Consider the following 18,832-nt stretch of genomic DNA (forward strand, 5'->3'; position numbering starts at 1 on the left):
TGCATCTTGGAGCTCTTGCCCGGGCGGCTTCCCTTGGGACCCTACACTCAACCAGCCCTGTCATCAGCCACCGAGCAGCCCTCCAAAAAACACGGAGCACCTGCTTTCCTTCTCAAACACCCTTCTCTTTATTCCTCGCTCTTAAGATGCAGTTTCTTCTTCTCAGAGCATCCTGCAGTTCTCTGTTAAAGAGAAGTGGCCAGAACAAGATGTTGGGGCAAGCTCCCTCACCCCCGCTGTTGCAGATACCACAGTCAGTTCACACACCTCTGCAGAAACAGGCGCCAGACCTGATGCAAAATCCACAAGCCCGAGCTGTCCTAGTCTGGGCTGTTGCAGTGGCTTCTAGATTTTGTCCTTTCCCTTCACACTTTTTCTCTTTTGCTCTCTTCATAAATGCTCCCTAAAATAGACTACAGGTTCAAATGAGCTCTCAGATATGTTCTGTTTTTTTTTTGTTTAAGATTTGATTTTATTTTAGAGAGACCGGGAGATCCTTCAGCCATTGGTTCACTTCTCAATGGCTACAATGGTTTTGGCTGGATTTGGCTGAAGCCAGGAGCTTGCTCGAGGTCTCCCCACATGGTGGCGGGAGCCCAAGCTCATGGGTCATCTTCTGTTGCTTTTCCATGCACGTTAGCAAGGAGCTGGATTGGAAGCAGAGGAGCACACCTTGCCTGTCTCTATAATATGTTCTTTGGATTTGCAGAATCCAACATCAGAGCGTTTCACACCGTCTACTGATGAACATCCATTCTGTTTGAGCTTCAACCTGTTATAGATCAGAGTTTTGGTAAAATGCAATAAAAAAAATACTAGCTAAAAGGACATCTAAGAAGCAAAGCATATAAAAACGAGCCCCGTGTTTTGTTTTTGTTAGATTCAGCAAACACTGTACACTAAATAGAAGCTTCCTCTCGGTTTGTATAGCATTTCCCATCTTGCACGGTAACCAACATGGTAGCGTGTGAACCGACATCCAAGTGGGGATAATGCTTTACACAGCCTCATTCTATGCACAGTGCAGTGCTGGAAATGTGTACAACTAGCCCTCCAGACGGAAACTTGCTCAGTTACAGCTATCCATGACAAGAGCAACTTGGAGCCAAACTCAGGGAGAAAGAGATATGCACAGTCAACGCTGGCAAATGGGTCAGAGCCATTTCCAACTTCAAGTCGTCAAGGCCATCCGGCTCCAAGCCGTCAAGGCCATCCGGCTCCCAAAATCTTTTAGTGAGTCTTTTATTTTTGTATTTTGAGAAGCACGGAGGCAAATAGACAAAGAGCTCCCAGACAACAGGTGAGGACTCAAAGGCTTGGGTCCCTGTCATGAGCAAAGGAGACCTGGATGGAATTCCAAGATCCTGATTTCAGCCTGGTCCAGCCATGGCTGTTGCGTTTATTTGGGGAGTGAATCAGCAGATGGAAGATCTCTCTCTCCCCTCTCCCTTCTTCCTTCCAGATTTTACTCTGTCACACTATGTTTCAAATACATAAGTAAATAAACTTTTTCAAAGACAGAGAACTGTTCCCACTCGTTGGTTCATTACCAAAACACCAGTGAAAGCTGGGAGTTGGGGACTCTACCCAGGATTCCCACGTGCGTGTTAGAACGCAGTGACTCAGCCATCACCGCTGCCTCCCGGGGGACATTAGCAGGAAGCTGAGTCGAGAGTGAAGCCTAAGCTCTAAGGAAGACACTAGCCGCTAGACCAAATACTCCCCCCGCCAACTTGGGTTTTGAAATTCTGCTTTTGAGGGTGACTAACTAAGCGTAAGTCTTTCACTGTTTCTGGATCTGGCATTTCGCACACTTGCGGGTATTCGGACTTTCTTCGTGGTGTTGAATAGTGAAGATGGTGTTTCAAGGCTTCTTTGGGGGGGGGGGGGAGGGCCTGGGGGTTTGGCCTGCAGAGCTGGGAACGAGGGACGTGGAGGGAAGTCAGGGCTTTGGATGGTATTTCTGGAACAGCCTACGGTGTCAGATAATCGGGCAAGAAGGAGGGAGTGTGAGGAACTTGTGCTGTGAATCCCGCTTGCTCTCCTTCAGAGGGAAGCTTCCAGATTTGAATTCTGTTTAAATTCCTGCAGGAGGAACGCAGGAAGCTTTTGACTGAGGTAGGACCGTGCCAGACCTCACGTGGCCATGAAATGTGGTGACACATTGGAGCAGGTGGCAGGCTCTGTAGCTAAGCCGCTGCTTGGGATGCCTACCATCCCCCATCCGGGTACCTGGGCTCCGGTTCTGCTCGGAACCGGATTGTAGCAACAGATGATGGCTGGAGAGCTTGGGTCCCAGCCATCCACATGGGAGACCAGGCTGGAATTCCGGGTCCCTGGCCTCTCCCAGGCCCAGTTGCAGCTATCACAAGCATTTGGAGAGTAAACCAGCAGATAGGAGCTCTTTTTCTGTGTTTTTCAAGTAAAATGAAAATAAGTACTTTCTCGCTTTTGAAAATGTGTTTATTCATTTGAAGGGCAGAGTTACAAAGAGAGAGAAAGATCTTCCATCTGTTGCTTCACTCCCCTAAAGACCACCATGGCTAGAGCTCGCTGGGTCCCAGGCCAGGAGCCAGGAGCTTCTTCTGGGTCTCCCACATGGGTGCAGGTGCTCGAGCACTCAGACTATCCTCGCCTGATTTCCTAGAAACGTGCGCAGGGAGAGGATTGAAAGTGGAGTGGCTGAGATTTGAGCTGGAGCCCAGATGCGATGCCAATGCTACAACCTGAAACGTCACAGCGCCTGCCCCCCCCAAACAAATAACATTTTTAAATAAAAAAAACTCCCCTCATGTTATAACCGTCCCCCACATTGCCTAGCACCACCCATCTAAGACCATGCAGCTGGTTCCTGTCTGCTTTTAAGCTGCTTTATTCAAAGTGGGACCGTTTCAAACCCTTAGCTCCGTTGGGTGTCAGAGCTGGGCCTGTCCACTGCAGAAGCCAAGCTCCTAACATTCTCCTTGCCCAACCTGACCCTGGTAAAACTGCATTTGACCTGGGGCGTGTGGGGACACACAGCCCTAAGTGCAACCATCACCCTGGATGGGATCTAACATCCCCCACCCCATGATTATACCATGGCAGGCTATTTACTATATATCACAGAAGATGAAATGGTATCATGTTTAGCTGGATTGTTCATTTTTTAAAGATTTATTTATTTTTATTTGGAAAGTCAGATTTACAGAGAAGGAGAGACAGAAAAATCTTCCATCCACTGATTCACTTCCCTAAGTGGCCGCAATGGCCAGAGCTGAGCTAACCCAAAGCCAGGAGCCAGGAGCTTTTTCTGGGTCTCCCATGCAGGTACAGATCCCAGGACTTTGGGCCATCCTCTACTGCTTTCCCGAGCCACAAGCAGGGAGCTGGATGGGAAGTGAAGCTATCGGGACATGAACCGGCACCCATATGGGATCCTGGCACGTGCAAGGCAAGGACTTTAACTGCTAAGCTACCGTGCCAAGCCCGCATTGTTCAATCTTGATTACCCATGCTCAAAGAGGAAGCCTGGGAGAGCTGATGACAAACCGTGCCTGAAACAATCCAAAGGACCAGAGAGTGGATGCTCCGATGTGTAGGACTTAGCTTCTTTCCAGGGTGATGAGCTGCATGGCTTGAGAACGCCTTGCGAACAAAATTTTGAGTTCACACTGGGAAGGCTTGTCTTAGGGCCAACAGAACAGGATACAGATCCAATCTTAGTTGTGCTCCTTCCCTCTCCCACTCACCACAGGCTCTCGGTAGGGTCACTGAGACGGAGCACTCTCCCTAATCCTGACGGCCCACAGGCAGCGCCCTGGTGGGTTCCGTGCCTTGCACGAGGAGGCCATGTCCCAGCAGCTGAGCCAGGGGCTTCCCAGGAGGGCCAGCAGAAGGGTTCTGCTCCTGACCCTGGATCTGTGAGTGGCCCGAGGAAAGCAAGCAGTTCACAGCAATGGCCCCCATGTAGTTGGGACTACAGGTGACAAGTGGAGACTGTGGGACCAGGTCTAAGTACAATCATGGTAATGCCATTTATGAATGGAAAAGGCCTGAGGTGATGAGGAGAAAGTGATGAAACATAACAGTTTGCAATTTTTTAATTAATTTATCTGAGACATAAAGAGAGACAGGCAGGGTGCTCCCACCCTCTGCTCTATCCCCTAATCACCCACAATGACAAGGGCTTGACCAGGTGGCAGGAACCCAACTACTTGACCCACAGCTTGCTGACCTCCCAAGGCTCTGCATTCGCAGGAAGCTGGGATCTGGAGCTGAGCCAGGCGCCGAACCCAGACACTCTACCGGCAGACAAAGGCATCTTAAACTGGTTTCTCCATCACCAAGCCAAACATCTCTCCTTGAAAAAGTTTTTAAGGGGACCAAACAAGCCCCCAGAACTGACTCTTCACCGATGGGAGTTCCCACTCAGAAACCTAAATAGATCTTTTATGACCTTTATTTTGTTAAATCACACTCCACAAATGGCAAGCAGAAAACTCATGTGGAAAGCTTACTCTAAGATCCTCAGGGTTGCACTCAGTCGGCCGGGAGAAGGGTTAGGGGCCGTGCTGGATGGACTCTCAGGGAAAGCTCGGCGAGTCCACACCACGCATGGACCCGCGTGTCCTCCATCCAGACCCCTTAAAGGGAAGCACATCAGGAAACAGGCTCATACAGGCCAAACACACACACCGAGACTGAGTTCTAATGCCAGGCTTTCTGTACAACAGGGAAATGTGGTGCACTCCCTTTGCAGCAAGCAGCCCTGCTTCACAAACAGACCCAGGTTCACAACAAAAATGGACAATGAGCACCTGTCAGAGAAATGAAAGAGGGTGGGAGGGTCAAGCGACAGAGTGGAGAAGACAGAAACACAGCCAAGTGGAATGAGAGAAGGAAAGAGGGTGGGGTGATGGCTCTCACTGAAGTGCATTGCAGGAACTTGCTGCGCTCGCTCCTGGGACCCCAAGCCTTGTCATTAGGGTCAGCACACGTAGTCCCTTTACTCTCTCTGCTTTTTTTCCCCAATGTTCTCAGCCACAAGGATTTTCCCTAATGTGACACTCTTTCTAACCTGAAGTGCGTGTTAACACTTTCCTGAGAAGGTAGAGACGCACCACACTTTATCCACGTGTTTATACCATGTTGTTGCCCGGGCAGATTCCTGCAGATGGTTGATTACGTCTCCTGGGAATTTCCATCTCAGAGGTGGATGTCGCCCCTTACCTTTGTGGGATATCACCTCATGGGAGGTCCAGGTGTCCCAGCTAAGCAGGGGTCTTCCGTGTCTGTCACCGGACTTGTCTCCACATCCAGTGTTGTAATGCTGTTGTGTGTGCCCCTGGTTCCAAAGGCTGTCAGTTACAATATCAGATCTGGAAGCCCACCCAGAAATCACAGTGTCTTTGTTTTCACTGTCTTCCAGTGTCATCTTGCATTACAACATATAAGAAGACTCCACCTCCAGTCCCACCCAGAACTACCACGAAACCTTTCATTTCTATCACAGCCCAGAGTAGCACAGAATCTGCGCAAGATGCCTACATGGACGGCCAGGGCCAGCGTGGGGACATCATCAGCCAGTCTGGACTCAGCAACTCCACGGAGAGCCTGGACAGTATGAAGGCTCTGACTGCCGCCATCGAAGCCGCCAATGCCCAGATCCATGGCCCTGCCAGCCAGCACATGGGCAATAACACTGCCACCGTCACCACCACCACCACCATCGCCACGGTCACCACCGAGGACAGGAAGAAAGACTTTAAGAAGAACCGATGCCTCTCCATTGGGATCCAGGTAACTACCTCCCTTCCTGGGTTTGAAACGGGAACCCACAAGTGAGGAAGAGTCTCTGTGTTGGCCCGTAGGAGGATAGAGCCACAGTATGACTGCATTTGTACATTAACTGGCTGTGGGCTTCCTGCAGTTGGATGTGGTCCAAAACCATGGATGAATTTATGTCTATAGACGGTGTAACTAGCAGCTTTTTATTATTGTTGTTATCAAAGTTCAATGTATGACTCAAACTCTAAGATAATTCAAAGAATGTGAGTACATTCAAATGTAAAGTGCATTTGAATCCTCAACAATGAAGGAGGCACACCGAAGTCACCTCAGTTGTCGGTTGTGTTACAGTCTGTTCAACCCCACTGAGTTACCCGGTGGGAAAAAAATGGGAGTCATTTCTCCTGGGTGTGGGAGAGCAAGACCAGAGTGAGTGGTGGTGTGGAAAGCAATAACTCAGCTCCCAGCATCACCAGGGAGGAATGTGCAGGGGCCACAGCCCGATTGCTGGCTACTTAATCATGCATTTCATAAGTGCAGTAGACAGCTCAGCAGGCTTCTCGATTCGGGTCACTGTTTCCTGTCTGTCTCAGATAAAATTGATTCTGCCTTTTTTTTTTTAAACTACTGTTTAGTTTGGGTTACCCTGCTAGAGATTTCCTTCTGTCAAAATGATTTTTTTTTTCTCTTCATTCTTACTGTGCAGTATCGTTCAGCAGGTGCCCGTTGAATTGTAGCTTCTGTTTGAGCTCCAGTAAGCCTGCCCACATGGAACCATTCCTAGGCACATCTAGACAGCAGGCATGAGGCACTTCTCACAGTATTTTCACAGTCTGTTTTGAAAAGTCCACCTTTAAAGGCGATTTAGCTTTGTCTAGTAGCAGTGAGTCACAAATCTTTTTATAATTCCTGGGTTGCCATGGCACAAGTTGCTGAATTTCCCTGAAGACATTGTCACATTTGGACTTGGAAGTGGATGACACGGTGGGAGTGAAGGCCCAAAGGCAGGGCCCACACCTCACCCGTCTCTCCCTCCCACCACCCCGATCCTTGGTTTCTTCATTTATCCCTTACAGGATTGTTTGGACAACTGAATTTCCAAAAATCTACCTTCTTATGGAATTATTTTTAAAGGGTGCAAAGTTTCAGTTTGAGATGAGGGGAAAAAAATCTTTTTTTTGGAAAGATTTACTTTTTTTTATTAGACAGACATACAGAGAGAAGGAGAGAGAGAGGAAGATCTTCTGTCCAATGATTCACTCCTCAAGTGGTCGCAATGGCTGGAGCTGAGCTGATCCAAAGCCAGGAGCCTGGAGCCTCTTCTGGGTCTCCCACACATGTGCAGGGTCCCAAAACTTTGGACTGTCCTCAACTGCCCAAACCAGCACCATATGGGATCCCAGCATGTTCAAGGCGAGGACTTTAGCCACTAGGTTATCACGCCAGGTCTGAAGGGAAAATTCTAGAGCTGGCAAATGCTGATGATTGTGCAAGAACAGGAGTGTGCTTCCATCATTGAATGGCACACTTAAAAATGCTTAGAGATCAGGCCTGGCACTAATCGGGCCTGGCAGCCCCACTTCCCATCTAGCTCCCTGCTTGTGGCCTGGGAAAGCAGTCGAGGACGGCTCAAAACCTTTGGGACCCTGCACCCGTGTGGAAGACCTGGAAGAGGCTCCTGGCTCCTGGCTTTGGGTTAGCTCAGCTCCAGACATTGCGATCGCTTGGGGGGTGAATCATCAGATGGAAGATCTTCCTCTCTGTCTCACCTCCTCTCTGTATATCTGACTTTGCAATACAAATAAATCTTTAAAAAATTAAGTGATGTGATGTCATAGACCACTTAATGCAGGGACATCTTCTGAGACACACAGGTCGGGGGGGGGGGTGTTTTTGTGGGAATATTGTAGGATGTGATGACACCAACTAAGATAGCTACGGTGTCATAAAGCAGCATGTTGTCTCCTAGGGTACCACAGTTGTTGAAAATGTCTTCACGCGGGGCCTGACCACATGCGCGGGGCTCTAAGCAAGCACAGGGTCGGCACACCAGGGCTCCTCACTGTCAGATGTAGCTTTCTCAATCATCTCGCCCTCCACTAGCCAAACACACTGACATTCTCTCTCCTGCTTTGGATGGGATCAGTTTCTTTTAAAACAGATATATTTACCCTGCGATTTCTTTCGAAAAGTGTGAAACCCACTTTGTAAGTTGAAGCAAACAACCCTAGCTATTATATATAAGAGAACATCTGTCAGCAATGAGATCTAAATAAGAAGATCAGTTATAGAGAGAAATTTGCACACAATGACCAGAGCTAAAAGATGCTAATATCCTGATACTTTGTGGGATTCTTTTGCTTTTATTTTTCTTTTTCAAAAGTTTAATTTTCTTTTTAATATTGTTTGCATAATTGAGAGCGATGTTTTACCCATGTGGACCTGATGAGGGTGGGGAGGGTCAGACTTGAAGGAAGATGAGTGGAACAAATGCTTCAATTTTTTTTCTCCTGTGTCCCCTTCTCCTTGCTGTCAAAAACATAAGCAACCCAGGGATGCGAGATGGTCATTTGATGATGCCTTAGAGACCCAGATGTGGGGAAGAGTGTTCCAAGGTGTTATCTGACTGGTTTTGATAGTTCTGAGATGTTGCTGGTTTCATTGCTCCAGGGTTGAGGAAATCTTTCCAAGGTCTATTGGTTGACAAAGTCCACCTTAGTGCATCCACAGACCCAGGAACATATTGTAAAATTTGGCCAGGAGAATTGTTCAGCCTGTTCTGCTCTCCATCTTCCTACAGGGCAATTGACTTCCTTTGCTGGTCTGGCTGAGCTGCTTGTCACATCCTTCGTGTGTATCTGGGTCTGCTGTCCACTGCATGGGCATCAGTAACTGAGGAGGCCCAGTTTCATTGCATACATTGCAAGACCAGACAACACATCTTGTGATTTTTTTTTTCTCCTTATGGCTGGGATCTGTATCCAGCAGTCCATTGCAGGGTCCCCGTTTGCCTGGGGTGACTTCAGATTGACTCTTGTGTGTGCCCACCAGTTCAGGGTCAGGTGTAGTCTGTCTCCTGCACCAGCCAACACACATAGTGGTGGATACAGCTTGGTCAATTCTGCCCCCGCTCCAGATCTCACATGAACCAACAGGTTCTGTGGTGTGGCCCAACCCAACTAGCCTGCCAGATCCAATCCTCACATGTATCAGTCAGTGGGTGCCACAGCCTAATGGCACCCTTCAGCAGGCCTGCCCCCAGCCATGGCTCTGATGCTCACCAGCTGGAGCTGCAGCCCAGCAGAGGAGTGCCCACATTTTTCTTGCCAGGCATGCTCCTTGTCTTGGAGCTTGTGCCTGCCAGGAGGTACTGTAGTCAAGCCTGACATGACTCACACTTCTCATACTCAGGCCTGGCCTAGGTGCTTGACAGCTGGTGCTGTGGCCCAGTCTGGTTACCCTTCACCCATGTTGAATCACTCCGGAGGGTGTGACAGTCTAGCCCAGCCTGGCCTATTCCCAGTCCCAGCTCTCACGCTCACCAGTAGAAGCAGAATCCCTGCAAGGGAGTCATGTACATTCCTACATGCATGACTAAGTCCTAGGTCTTGCATGTGCCAGCAAGTGCTGCGGCCCAGTCTGTACTGGCCCATAACCAATCTCAACATTCAGTATCAGATTCAGCCCAGCCTTTTCCCGTTTCACAGCAGGTACAGCAATCTAGTTCAGCCTGGCTTACTCCCAGGTCTAATGTGGACTGACAGATGTTGTGGTCCAACCATGCCTGTCCTGCACTCCATCCTGGCTCTTGCTCATGCAAGTGTGTGTTGTGGACAGACCCTGCTCACATATATGTCAATGGGTGCTGCAGCCCAACTTGATCTAGACCGACCCTAGCCCTCACACTCACCAGCAGGAATTATGACTTAACAGAGGCATTCCTCAAGTTCCCCTGTCAGTCCCACTTCCAGCAGTGGATCTCACGTGTGCGAGCAAGTGCTTCTGCCCAGACTGCATGACTGGCCTCCCAGTCCTGGCACTCATTGGTGGGTACTGTGGCTTAGCCCAACTGGCCTGTACCCATTCTTGCTCTTATTGGTGATTGCCACAGCCTTGCCACTCCAAGACGTGGCTGTCATGTGAACCAGCAGGTGCCAAGACCTAGCCTTGCCTGTCCCACACCCATTCTGGCCTCAAGAGCATCTGCAAGTGCTGGAACCTAGCCCAGTTTGAGCTATCCCCAGACCTAGCCCCCACACACATTGATGGGTGCTAAAGCCTTACCCAACCTCCACCCACAGCCTCAGTGGGGACCACAGCCCAGCAGGTAAGTCCTCAGAGTTCCCCTGCAGGCCCGTTCCCAGCCCTGAGTCCCACAAGTGCTGATGGGTGCAGTGGCCCTGCTTGGCATGATCTGCCCTCAGTTCCATCTTTTGCATATGCCAGTGGATACTCAGCTTGGCCCTGCCCAGCCTGTCCCCAGACTCAGCCCACACAAATGCTGACAAGTGCTACAGACTTGCCTGGTCTGGCTCGCCTTAGCCCAACTCTTGTACTGCCCTGCAGAAGCTTCAGCCTAGTTGGGGAATTCCCTGCATTTCCCTATCAGGCCTGCTCCCAGCCCCAGATCCCATGCATGCCAACAGGTGCAGCGATCCCCAGGTCTTGGCCTTTGTGCGTGCAAGTGGGTGCTACAGCCTGGTCTGCCCAGCCTCCTCCCAGCCACAGCTCCCCTGAGTATCAGGTGGGTTCCTGTCAGGTGAGCTCTGTGGTCTAGCCTGACTCAACCCGTCACCATCCCCCAGCTCTCTGCATAAACCATCGGGTGTTGCAGTCTCACAGAAACCAGCCCACAAATACTTTATAGAATCTGCCCCCAGATCCAGTTCTTTCACTATCTGGTGGGTGCTGTGGCCCAGCCTGACATGGCCCACCCCCCTGCTCTGACACTTGTGGACAAGTACTACAGCCTAGTCCAGCCAGGTGTGCCCCCCAGCTCCAGCTTCTGCCAATGCCAATGGACTACGGGTGATGCTTTTCAGCCTATCCCAGGTCTCCCACGTGGGCAGGTGCCTTGGCCTGACCCAGACAAACCTTCCGTTTCCCCTCTCTAAACTATTTGTTTCAGCCCCCTCACCTACCTGCAAGGCCCAGTCTGCGGAGGATCCCAGAAGTCATTCCTCTCCTATTCTGTGTGTGCATGCCCTCAGCTGTTCCCACTCTAACATGACCCTGACCTTGTTCCCCATGCAGTCTGGAGCCCCACTCCATCTGGGGGGTCTGGGGGGTGTTTTCTGTCTTGTTGTTTCCTGTCTTCTCCACATATCTATAAAAACAAAACAAAATAGACAAACAAGAAAGGAATGAGCAGCGATGCTGGCACCCTGGTGTAGTTAACACAAACTTGGCACCAGCCAGGCCCAGAATGGCCACCAGCTACTGGCTGCTTTTCTCCCAGCAGTGTAACATTTCCGTAGCAAGGCAACCTGGACAGTTGCCTACAGCTCACGGAAAAAGATGGTAACCCTTTGATGCAAAGGTGCTGGCAGTTTAGGGAGGCAGGGCAGGGTCTTTCTTTTCTTCTCTCTCTCTCTCTCTCTTTTTTTTTTTTTAGGACTTATTTATTTATTTGAATGGCAGAGTGAGAGACAGAGACAAAGATGAAGACAAAGAGAGATCTTCCATCTGCTGGTTCACTTCCCCAGTGCTCATAATAGTCAGGGCTGCATCAAGTTGAATCCAGAATCCCAGAACTGTGTTTGGATCTCCCACGTGGGTATCAGGGGCCCAGGTACTGGGGTCATTTTCTGTATGTTAGCAGGAAGCTGGATCTGAAGCTCAGAATGGCCAGGACTCCAGGCAGAAAGCTGATACCCCTACCACAGGGATGTGTGATGAGGGAGTGTGATGTTTCCATCGCACATACCCCCCCTTTGGTAAGTTTTGAACCAGGAAGAAGAAGTTGAGTCTCCATTCTAGTGCTCATGACCCTGTTTCCTTTCTTTCTTCTTTTCTCTATATATGAAGGGTCTTTGTTCTTAGGAAATGATCTATCTTGCCTTTTTTTGCAAAACATTTCACTGGGTCACTTTGATGTTACCCTACAGTATAAAGCTGGAACATGCTACTTTGGCTGCCATCCAAAGCATTTTTAATTTTCATGCATGTAGCCATATGGAATTGATTAGAATCTAGCTGAGGAAATCAAAAGCCAGGATTGTGACTTCAACGGAGGCAGTTTAATACACAGAATTGGTTACACAAGTCTGGGAAGGCTGTGAGAGCAGTAAAAGATGCAAGAAGTCTTCACCACTCCTAGACTTGATAAGACAGAGAAGGAAGGGTGAGGTTACCGGGCTTAGGGGGTCAGAAGAATGATGGCGTATGTCCAGCCCACTGGGACCTCTGAGGGGTGCAGGGCATCTGGGACCGCTGCCTCAGGGAGCAGGAAGCTGCAGCCATTGCACCCTGGGATGCTGAGGGATGCCAGCAGGAGGTGCAAACAAGGAAGAAGCCCCTGACCTTGTCCTGCCTTCCTTTGTGGAAAGAACGTAACTTGGAGATGTACTGCATGGAAACCTGAGATGCAGATAAATCTGCAGAATGCATTTGCATGATCATGATAAACATGAGCTGTTTTCCTCCATGTGCAAGTACATTTAAAACCTACCATGAGACCCGGCGAGGTAGCCTAGCAGCTAAAGTTCTCGCCTTGAATGCACCAGAATCCATATGGGCGTTGGTCTGAATCCCAGCAGGCTCTGCTTCCCATCCAGCTCCCTGCTTGTGGCCTGGGAAAGCAGTCGAGGATGGTCCAAAGTCTTGGAACCCTGCACCCATGTGGGAGACCTGGAAGATGCTCCTTGGTTCAAATTGGCTCAGTTTGGCTGTTGTGGTCACGGGGAGTGAATCATCGGATGGAAGATCATCTTCTATGTCTCTCCTCCTCTATGTATATCTGACTTTCCAATGAAAATAAATAAATCCTTAAAAAAAAAAAAAAAAAAAAGGAAAACCCTACCATGAGGGGGCCAGCTGTGGCACAGTGAGTTAGGCTGCCACTTGGGACACCAGCAATCTGTAAGAGTGACAGTTTGAATGCCAACTGCTCCACTTCTGATCCAGCTTGCTGCAAGCACACCTGGAGATGCAACAAAAGACAGCTCAAGTTCTTGGGATCCTGCCTCCCATGTGGGAAACCCAGATGAAGTCCCAGGAGCCTGCTTCCAGCCTGACCCAGCCCCAGCCATTGTGGCTATTTAGGGATTGAACCAGCAGTTGGAGAATCTCTCTCTCTCTCTTTAACTCTGCCTTTCAAACACATAAAAGGAATCTTAAAAAAAAAATTTTTTTTAATGAAGAGAGAAAGTCTAGGATGAGTTGGGAATATCTCTCAGCACTATGATTCCAGACAACACTGAAGCCTAAGTCCAACTCTGTCCCGGGGCTGTGCTGACTGGCACCAGCTGGGGCGGGGGGAGGACTGCTGGGTTCAGATTTACAGCAGAGTTCTATGCCATTATCACAAAGTCATGGGCAACACCAGCAGTGATTTTAAAAATAAATGTACTTTTGCGGGAAAGGCAGATTTACTGGAACAATGGCTCAACTAGCTAATCCTCTACCTCCAAGCGTCAGCATCCCATATGGGTCTCAGTTCGAGTCCTGGCTGCTCCACTTCCCATCCAGCTCCCTGCTTGTGGCCTGGAAGAGCAGTGGAGGACGGCCCAAATCCTTGACCTGTGCAGCTGTGTGGAAGATGCAGAAGAAGCTCCTGGCTCTGGGCTTCAGATTGGCTCAGTTCCTGCCACTGAGGCCATTTGGGAAGGAACCAAATGGAGGCTCTTTCTCTCTGTTTCTTCTCTCCATAAATCTGATCTGCCTTTCCAATAAAAATAAATAAATCCATTTTATTTAAAAATATGTTATTTTATCTTTTCTTTTAAAATATTTTATTCATTATTATTGGAAAGAGATTCACAGAGAGAGAGAAAGGTCTTCCATCCGCTGGTTCACTCCCCAAGTGGCTGCAACAGCGGGAGCTGAGCCGATCCAAAGCCAGGAGAAAGGAGCTTCTTCCAAGTCTTCTACTTGGATGCAGGATCCCAAGGCCTTGGGCCATCCTCTACTGCTTTCCCAGGACACAAACAGGGAGCTGGACGGAAAACGGAGCAGCTGGGACGCGAACCAATGCCCATGTGGGATCCTGGTGCATGCAAGGCAAGGGTTGATCCACTAGGCCACTGCAACAGGCCCAAAAATAAATAAATCTTTTTTAAAAAAGATTCAGACATTTCCTTTATTATTTGTCCATCTGTAAATATATATAGACACACATATATATCTAACAGTTTTTAAATGTTAATTATCTACAAGAGAGGCAGACCCAAAGAGAGAGAGAGACAGAGAGCAAGCTTTTACCCATAGATCCCCACTTTCCTGTAAAGGCTGAGTTTGGGCCCGCTGAACCTCACAGCCTGGAACTCAATCCAGGCGCCCCAAATGGGAAGCCACTGGAGCCATCACCACTGCCTCCTTTGATCACCATCAACAAGAACCTGGAGTCAGGAGCCGGGTGCCGAACGCAGACCCTGCAACATGGGCTACATAAGTAATTAGTGGCTACATCTTTTTAAAAAAGATGTATTTAATAATTATTTTTATTGGAAAGTCAGATATAGAGAGAGGAGGAGAGACAGAGAAGGTCTTCCATCGTCTGATTCACTTAGCTTAAGTTAGCTTAAGCTAAAGCTAAAGAAATTATCTAAATTTTTCATTTGCCCCCGAATTAGCTACATTTTCCAACCATAATGCATGAAAATGAAACAGATAATAAAAGAGGGGAGGGGGGAATCCCAGTGCCTGTAAAACTGTGTCTCATGATGCAATGTAATAAAATAATAATAATAATAATAATAAAATAGAAAAAAAATCCAACATTTGAACATATTAAGATATCTAAATAACATTTGAATGGAAGAGGAAATTCAAAATGACTATGAAGGGAATGACAGTGGAAGTTCTGTAAATCGTTTCTGCGCACTTAGCCAGAGCTGCAGTCTGAAAAGAATTTATAGCTCTGTGTTCTGTCATAATGATGAAGAAATATCCCAAATCCAAAACACAATTGACAAAGAAAACAAACACAAAACTAACAGGAAGAACGTAATCATGGCGAGAGTGGAGATGCGTGCACTAGAAACGGAAACAGAGCCTGGCGATGGCAAATCCGGTAGAATTGACTCCTGAGAACTGGTTCTGAACAGAGAGCAAATGAAAGGCAAGTCTGAGAATAAGAGAAACTTCAAGCCACTAATTACTTACGGAAGAAGGGCATGACCGTCTGGAAATTACAAGAGCCTTGTTACAATTTATTGCTGGTATACGTGTTTATTTTTTTTTAAGAGAGATTACTTTTTTAAGATTTATTTATTTTTATTGGAAAGCCAGATATACAGAGAGGAGGAGAGTCAGAGAGAAAGATTTTCCATCCTCTGGTTCTCTCTCAAAGTGGCTGCTGCAGGGTTCCAAGGCTTTGGGCCGTCCTTGACTGCTTTCCCAGGCTGCAAGCAGGAAGCTGGATGGAAAAACGGGGCTGCCACGATATGAACCCGGCGCCTATATGGGATCCTGGCACATTCAAGGTGAGGGCTTCAGCCGCTAGGCTACCTCACCAGGCCCCAATGCTGGCATATTTAAATGCAAGATATAATAGACATTTATGGAAATTACTAGTACTGAAGGAAGGAGCAATTAAAAAGCTGGGACAAAAAATCTAGCAACAATAAAATAAATAGCAAAAATAGTAAAAACAACAAAAATCTCCGCAAACAGGGCCCGAGTCGCCTGGCAGGAGTTCTTGGGCCCCTCTGGGAGGGCTTGTTTTCCTCAGTGAAAAAGACAAAGCAGTGCACAGCAGGCCCACGGGCACACAGAGTGTTTGGCAGCCCATTGGAGCTTGCAGAGGACGACTGGGACCATGGCAGAGGATGGAGAACAGAGCAAGTTGGACAACTACCCCAGCTAAAAGATGACAGTAAAAACCTGGGCGAATGGAGACTCTAAGGCCAACTGTGCCAGTCAATGGACATTGCAAGGGGTCTTTCATCCTTTCGGTCAGTGAGATCAACAGCATTTCAGAACTATGGAAACCACTTGGCTGCCCAAGAGCGTATGCCACATTGGGACTCTGGGCTGATGTGGGGTGGCTGTTCCCCATCCCTGGGTGCTGGGGTGGTCGAGAGGCTGGGTGTGGCTTCTCATCTTCTCCTCCATTCCCCTCAGATGCTGGAAGAGGAAATGAAAAGGCAAACATGAAAGAAAAACTAGAGAAAATAGCTTATAATTAAGCATTAAATGTTGATATGCTAGTACAAAAGAAAGAAACAAAAAAAGAAAGAAAAAAATCTCCCTAAAATAGTGCAGAGGTGGATGATTCTACAGAAAAGGTTATGGCAACATTTAATTAAAAAAAATACTTCCTATTTTGTAAATAAAAGTGAAGATGCGCACTGTCAAGTAAATATAACTCTGATATTGAAACTCTAAAAAAATCGGAAGAAAAATAATTACAGAATAACATGCTTACAGGCAATGCTGTGAAATCTAAGAACTAATGCAGGTATGCCTTTTTTAAAGATAATATATTATTAACAAGCAGTATATAGCCCAGAAGTTAAAAGTTAACTTAGCCTTTGAAAACCAAAATCTGATATCCAGATAGAAACTAAAAAATAACAGTATTCAGCTAAATTCAGAAGTCATTTCAAATATCAATGCATTCAAAATGATCCATGGGGGACCACCAGCGCTATATAGCTCCAATTGTGGCCAGAAGCCAGTTAAATTCCTGCTTAAAGGAGGGACCTGATAGAAATATTCCAGAGTTAGAAGTCAACTGTTGCCCTTTGTTTTCACAAGCTGATTCAGTTTCACTTGCCTGTCTTAGCCAAGACACAAAGCGAGAGAGATAAGATGTAAATATCCCAAAGAAAGAGCAAAATTGCCAAGAACGTGAAAGCACAAAAGTAAACATAAGAGAACTTTTAAAAACTTGCTCAAGGTGAGTCCTTTTCAAACCATTAAAGCTAGGTATGGTTACATAGTAAAAGATTGCCTACAACGAAGGGCAAAGTTTAAAAGATTAATGATAAAGAAAATAATTGCAGTTATGTATAAAAGGAAGGATTTAGCATCACGAAATAGAATCCTATGAACATGAATTTCTTAAAAGAAGACTTATTTACTTATTTCAAATCTCACTTTGGGTAGAGGCAGAAACAAGCAAAGGATATAATCAACCAAAGAAAACCAAGAAGCATTAGGTATTTTTCGCTGTGGCATTAGGGAGGAGCCATTGAATAATGCTTCCTAGAGTTGTGTGTGCTCTGTGTCTTCCATTTCCACTTCTAAGAATGTTTTCCAAGCAACACTTGCATAACTCTTCTAAAGATACATAGGTGATGTTATTTATAACACTATCTACGATAGCAAAAAAGAGTATATCACTATGATGTTGTTTAAATAGTCATTAAAGGAAATATTCATGCAGCCACCAAGGAACTGGCGTCCAGCTATACACTGACATAGCAAAAGACTCAGATGATGACAGTGTTAGTAAATGAAGCAAATCTCAGGAAAAGTATGTGTGATCCCACCTACATAATTTTAGTAATAATGATCATTTATGAATGTCTACCTAGATCTAAATCACAGTGGGCCTTGTACCTAGGGAAATGTTACACTACTGGGAGAAAGCAGCCGTAGCTGGTAGGCACTCTGAGCCTGGTTCATGCCAAATTTGTGTTAACTACACCGGTATGCCAGCATAGTTACCTATTCTTTATACTCCTCCCTCCCCCCACCCGCCTCTGCCCTTTTTTTTTTTTTTTTTTAATAAGATGTGTGGGGAAGGCAGGGAACACCTTGCCTGCCGGGACAGCATCCTGGCCTCCAGGCAGTTGTGGGAAGGATTGCAGGTTGCCTGGGGAAGGGGGTCTGGAGTGGGAGCAGCTGAGGGCATGATTGTCAGGGGAGGCATGACTTCCAGAATCTTATACAGACTGGGCCCCTGCACTCACAGGTAGGCGGAGGAGCTGAGATGGAGTGGTCTTTAGAGGAGGGAAACCACAAGACATGTCTGGGTCAAGTCAAGGCAGTCGCCCACATAGGAGACCTGGGCTACACTAAATAGCATCACCTACAGCCCAATGGCACACACAAAAGCTGGGGCTAGTGGAACCTGCCTAGCTAGACTAGGTTGCAATACCCACTTACAAGGGTTGGAGCAGCAGGTGGACCATGTCAACTGGGCCACAGTACCTACCAGAATGCAAGAGAACTGGATTTGGAGGCAGATTCTATAGGGGACTGTGGGCTCACTTCTGTGGGACTGCAGCACCCACTGGTTTACCTGAACAGCTGAGCGTGGTGATGCGCTGAGTCTAGACTGGACCACAGAACTCACCTGACAGGAACCCATCTGGTACTCAAGAGAGCTGTGGCTGGGAGGAGACTGGGTAGGGTCAGGCTGTAGCACCCGATGGCACATGGAAAGGAAAGAACTGAGGGCAGACATGCCAAGCAGGGCACTATACCCACTGGACATGTGGGATCCAGCACTGGGAGCAGGCATGGTAGGGAAACTTGGAGCACTCCAATACTAAGCTGCAGTTTCCACTGGGGAGCACACAAGATACATGACCTGACCTTGGACTGCATATATCAGGACTGGGGTTCCTCAGCTGTTAATGCCTGTGTAGTGGACAGCAGACCCAGATACACACGAGGGATCTGACAGGCAGCTCAGCCAGGCTACCAGGGGATGTTGACTGCCACGTCAGAAGATGGAAGGTAAAACAGAATGGGCCACGCCACTGGCCAGGCTTTGCAATATGTTCCTGGGTCTGTGGATGCCCTAAGGTGGACTTTGTCAACCAATAGACCTTGGAAAGATTTCCTCAACTCTGGAGCAATGAAACCAACAACATCTCAGAACTATCAAAACCAGTCAGGTAACACCTTGGAACACTCTTCCCCACATCTGGGTCTCTAAGGCATCATC

At 47.7% G+C, this 18,832-nt stretch overlaps 1 protein-coding gene across 8 annotated transcripts in view; it reads left to right on the plus strand.

The window, feature by feature from the left end:
- DLGAP1 (DLG associated protein 1) overlaps positions 1 to 18,832 on the plus strand; it is a 316,404-nt gene that overhangs the window by 244,774 nt on the left and 52,798 nt on the right. For 5 of the 8 annotated variants that reach the window (XM_040970572.1, XM_040970573.1, XM_040970577.1 and 2 more), the window contains one exon: positions 5,411 to 5,781. In XM_040970572.1, the coding sequence (XP_040826506.1) occupies positions 5,411 to 5,781 (371 nt within the window). The remainder of the gene's footprint in view (positions 1 to 5,410; positions 5,782 to 18,832) is intronic. The other 3 variants (XM_040970575.1, XM_040970580.1, XM_040970579.1) reach the window with 1 other exon arrangement.

The sequence above is a fragment of the Ochotona curzoniae genome, unplaced genomic scaffold (genome assembly GCF_017591425.1).
Source record: "Ochotona curzoniae isolate NIBS_2020 unplaced genomic scaffold, NIBS_Ocur_1.0 scaffold_4812, whole genome shotgun sequence".
Lineage (NCBI taxonomy): Eukaryota > Metazoa > Chordata > Mammalia > Lagomorpha > Ochotonidae > Ochotona > Ochotona curzoniae.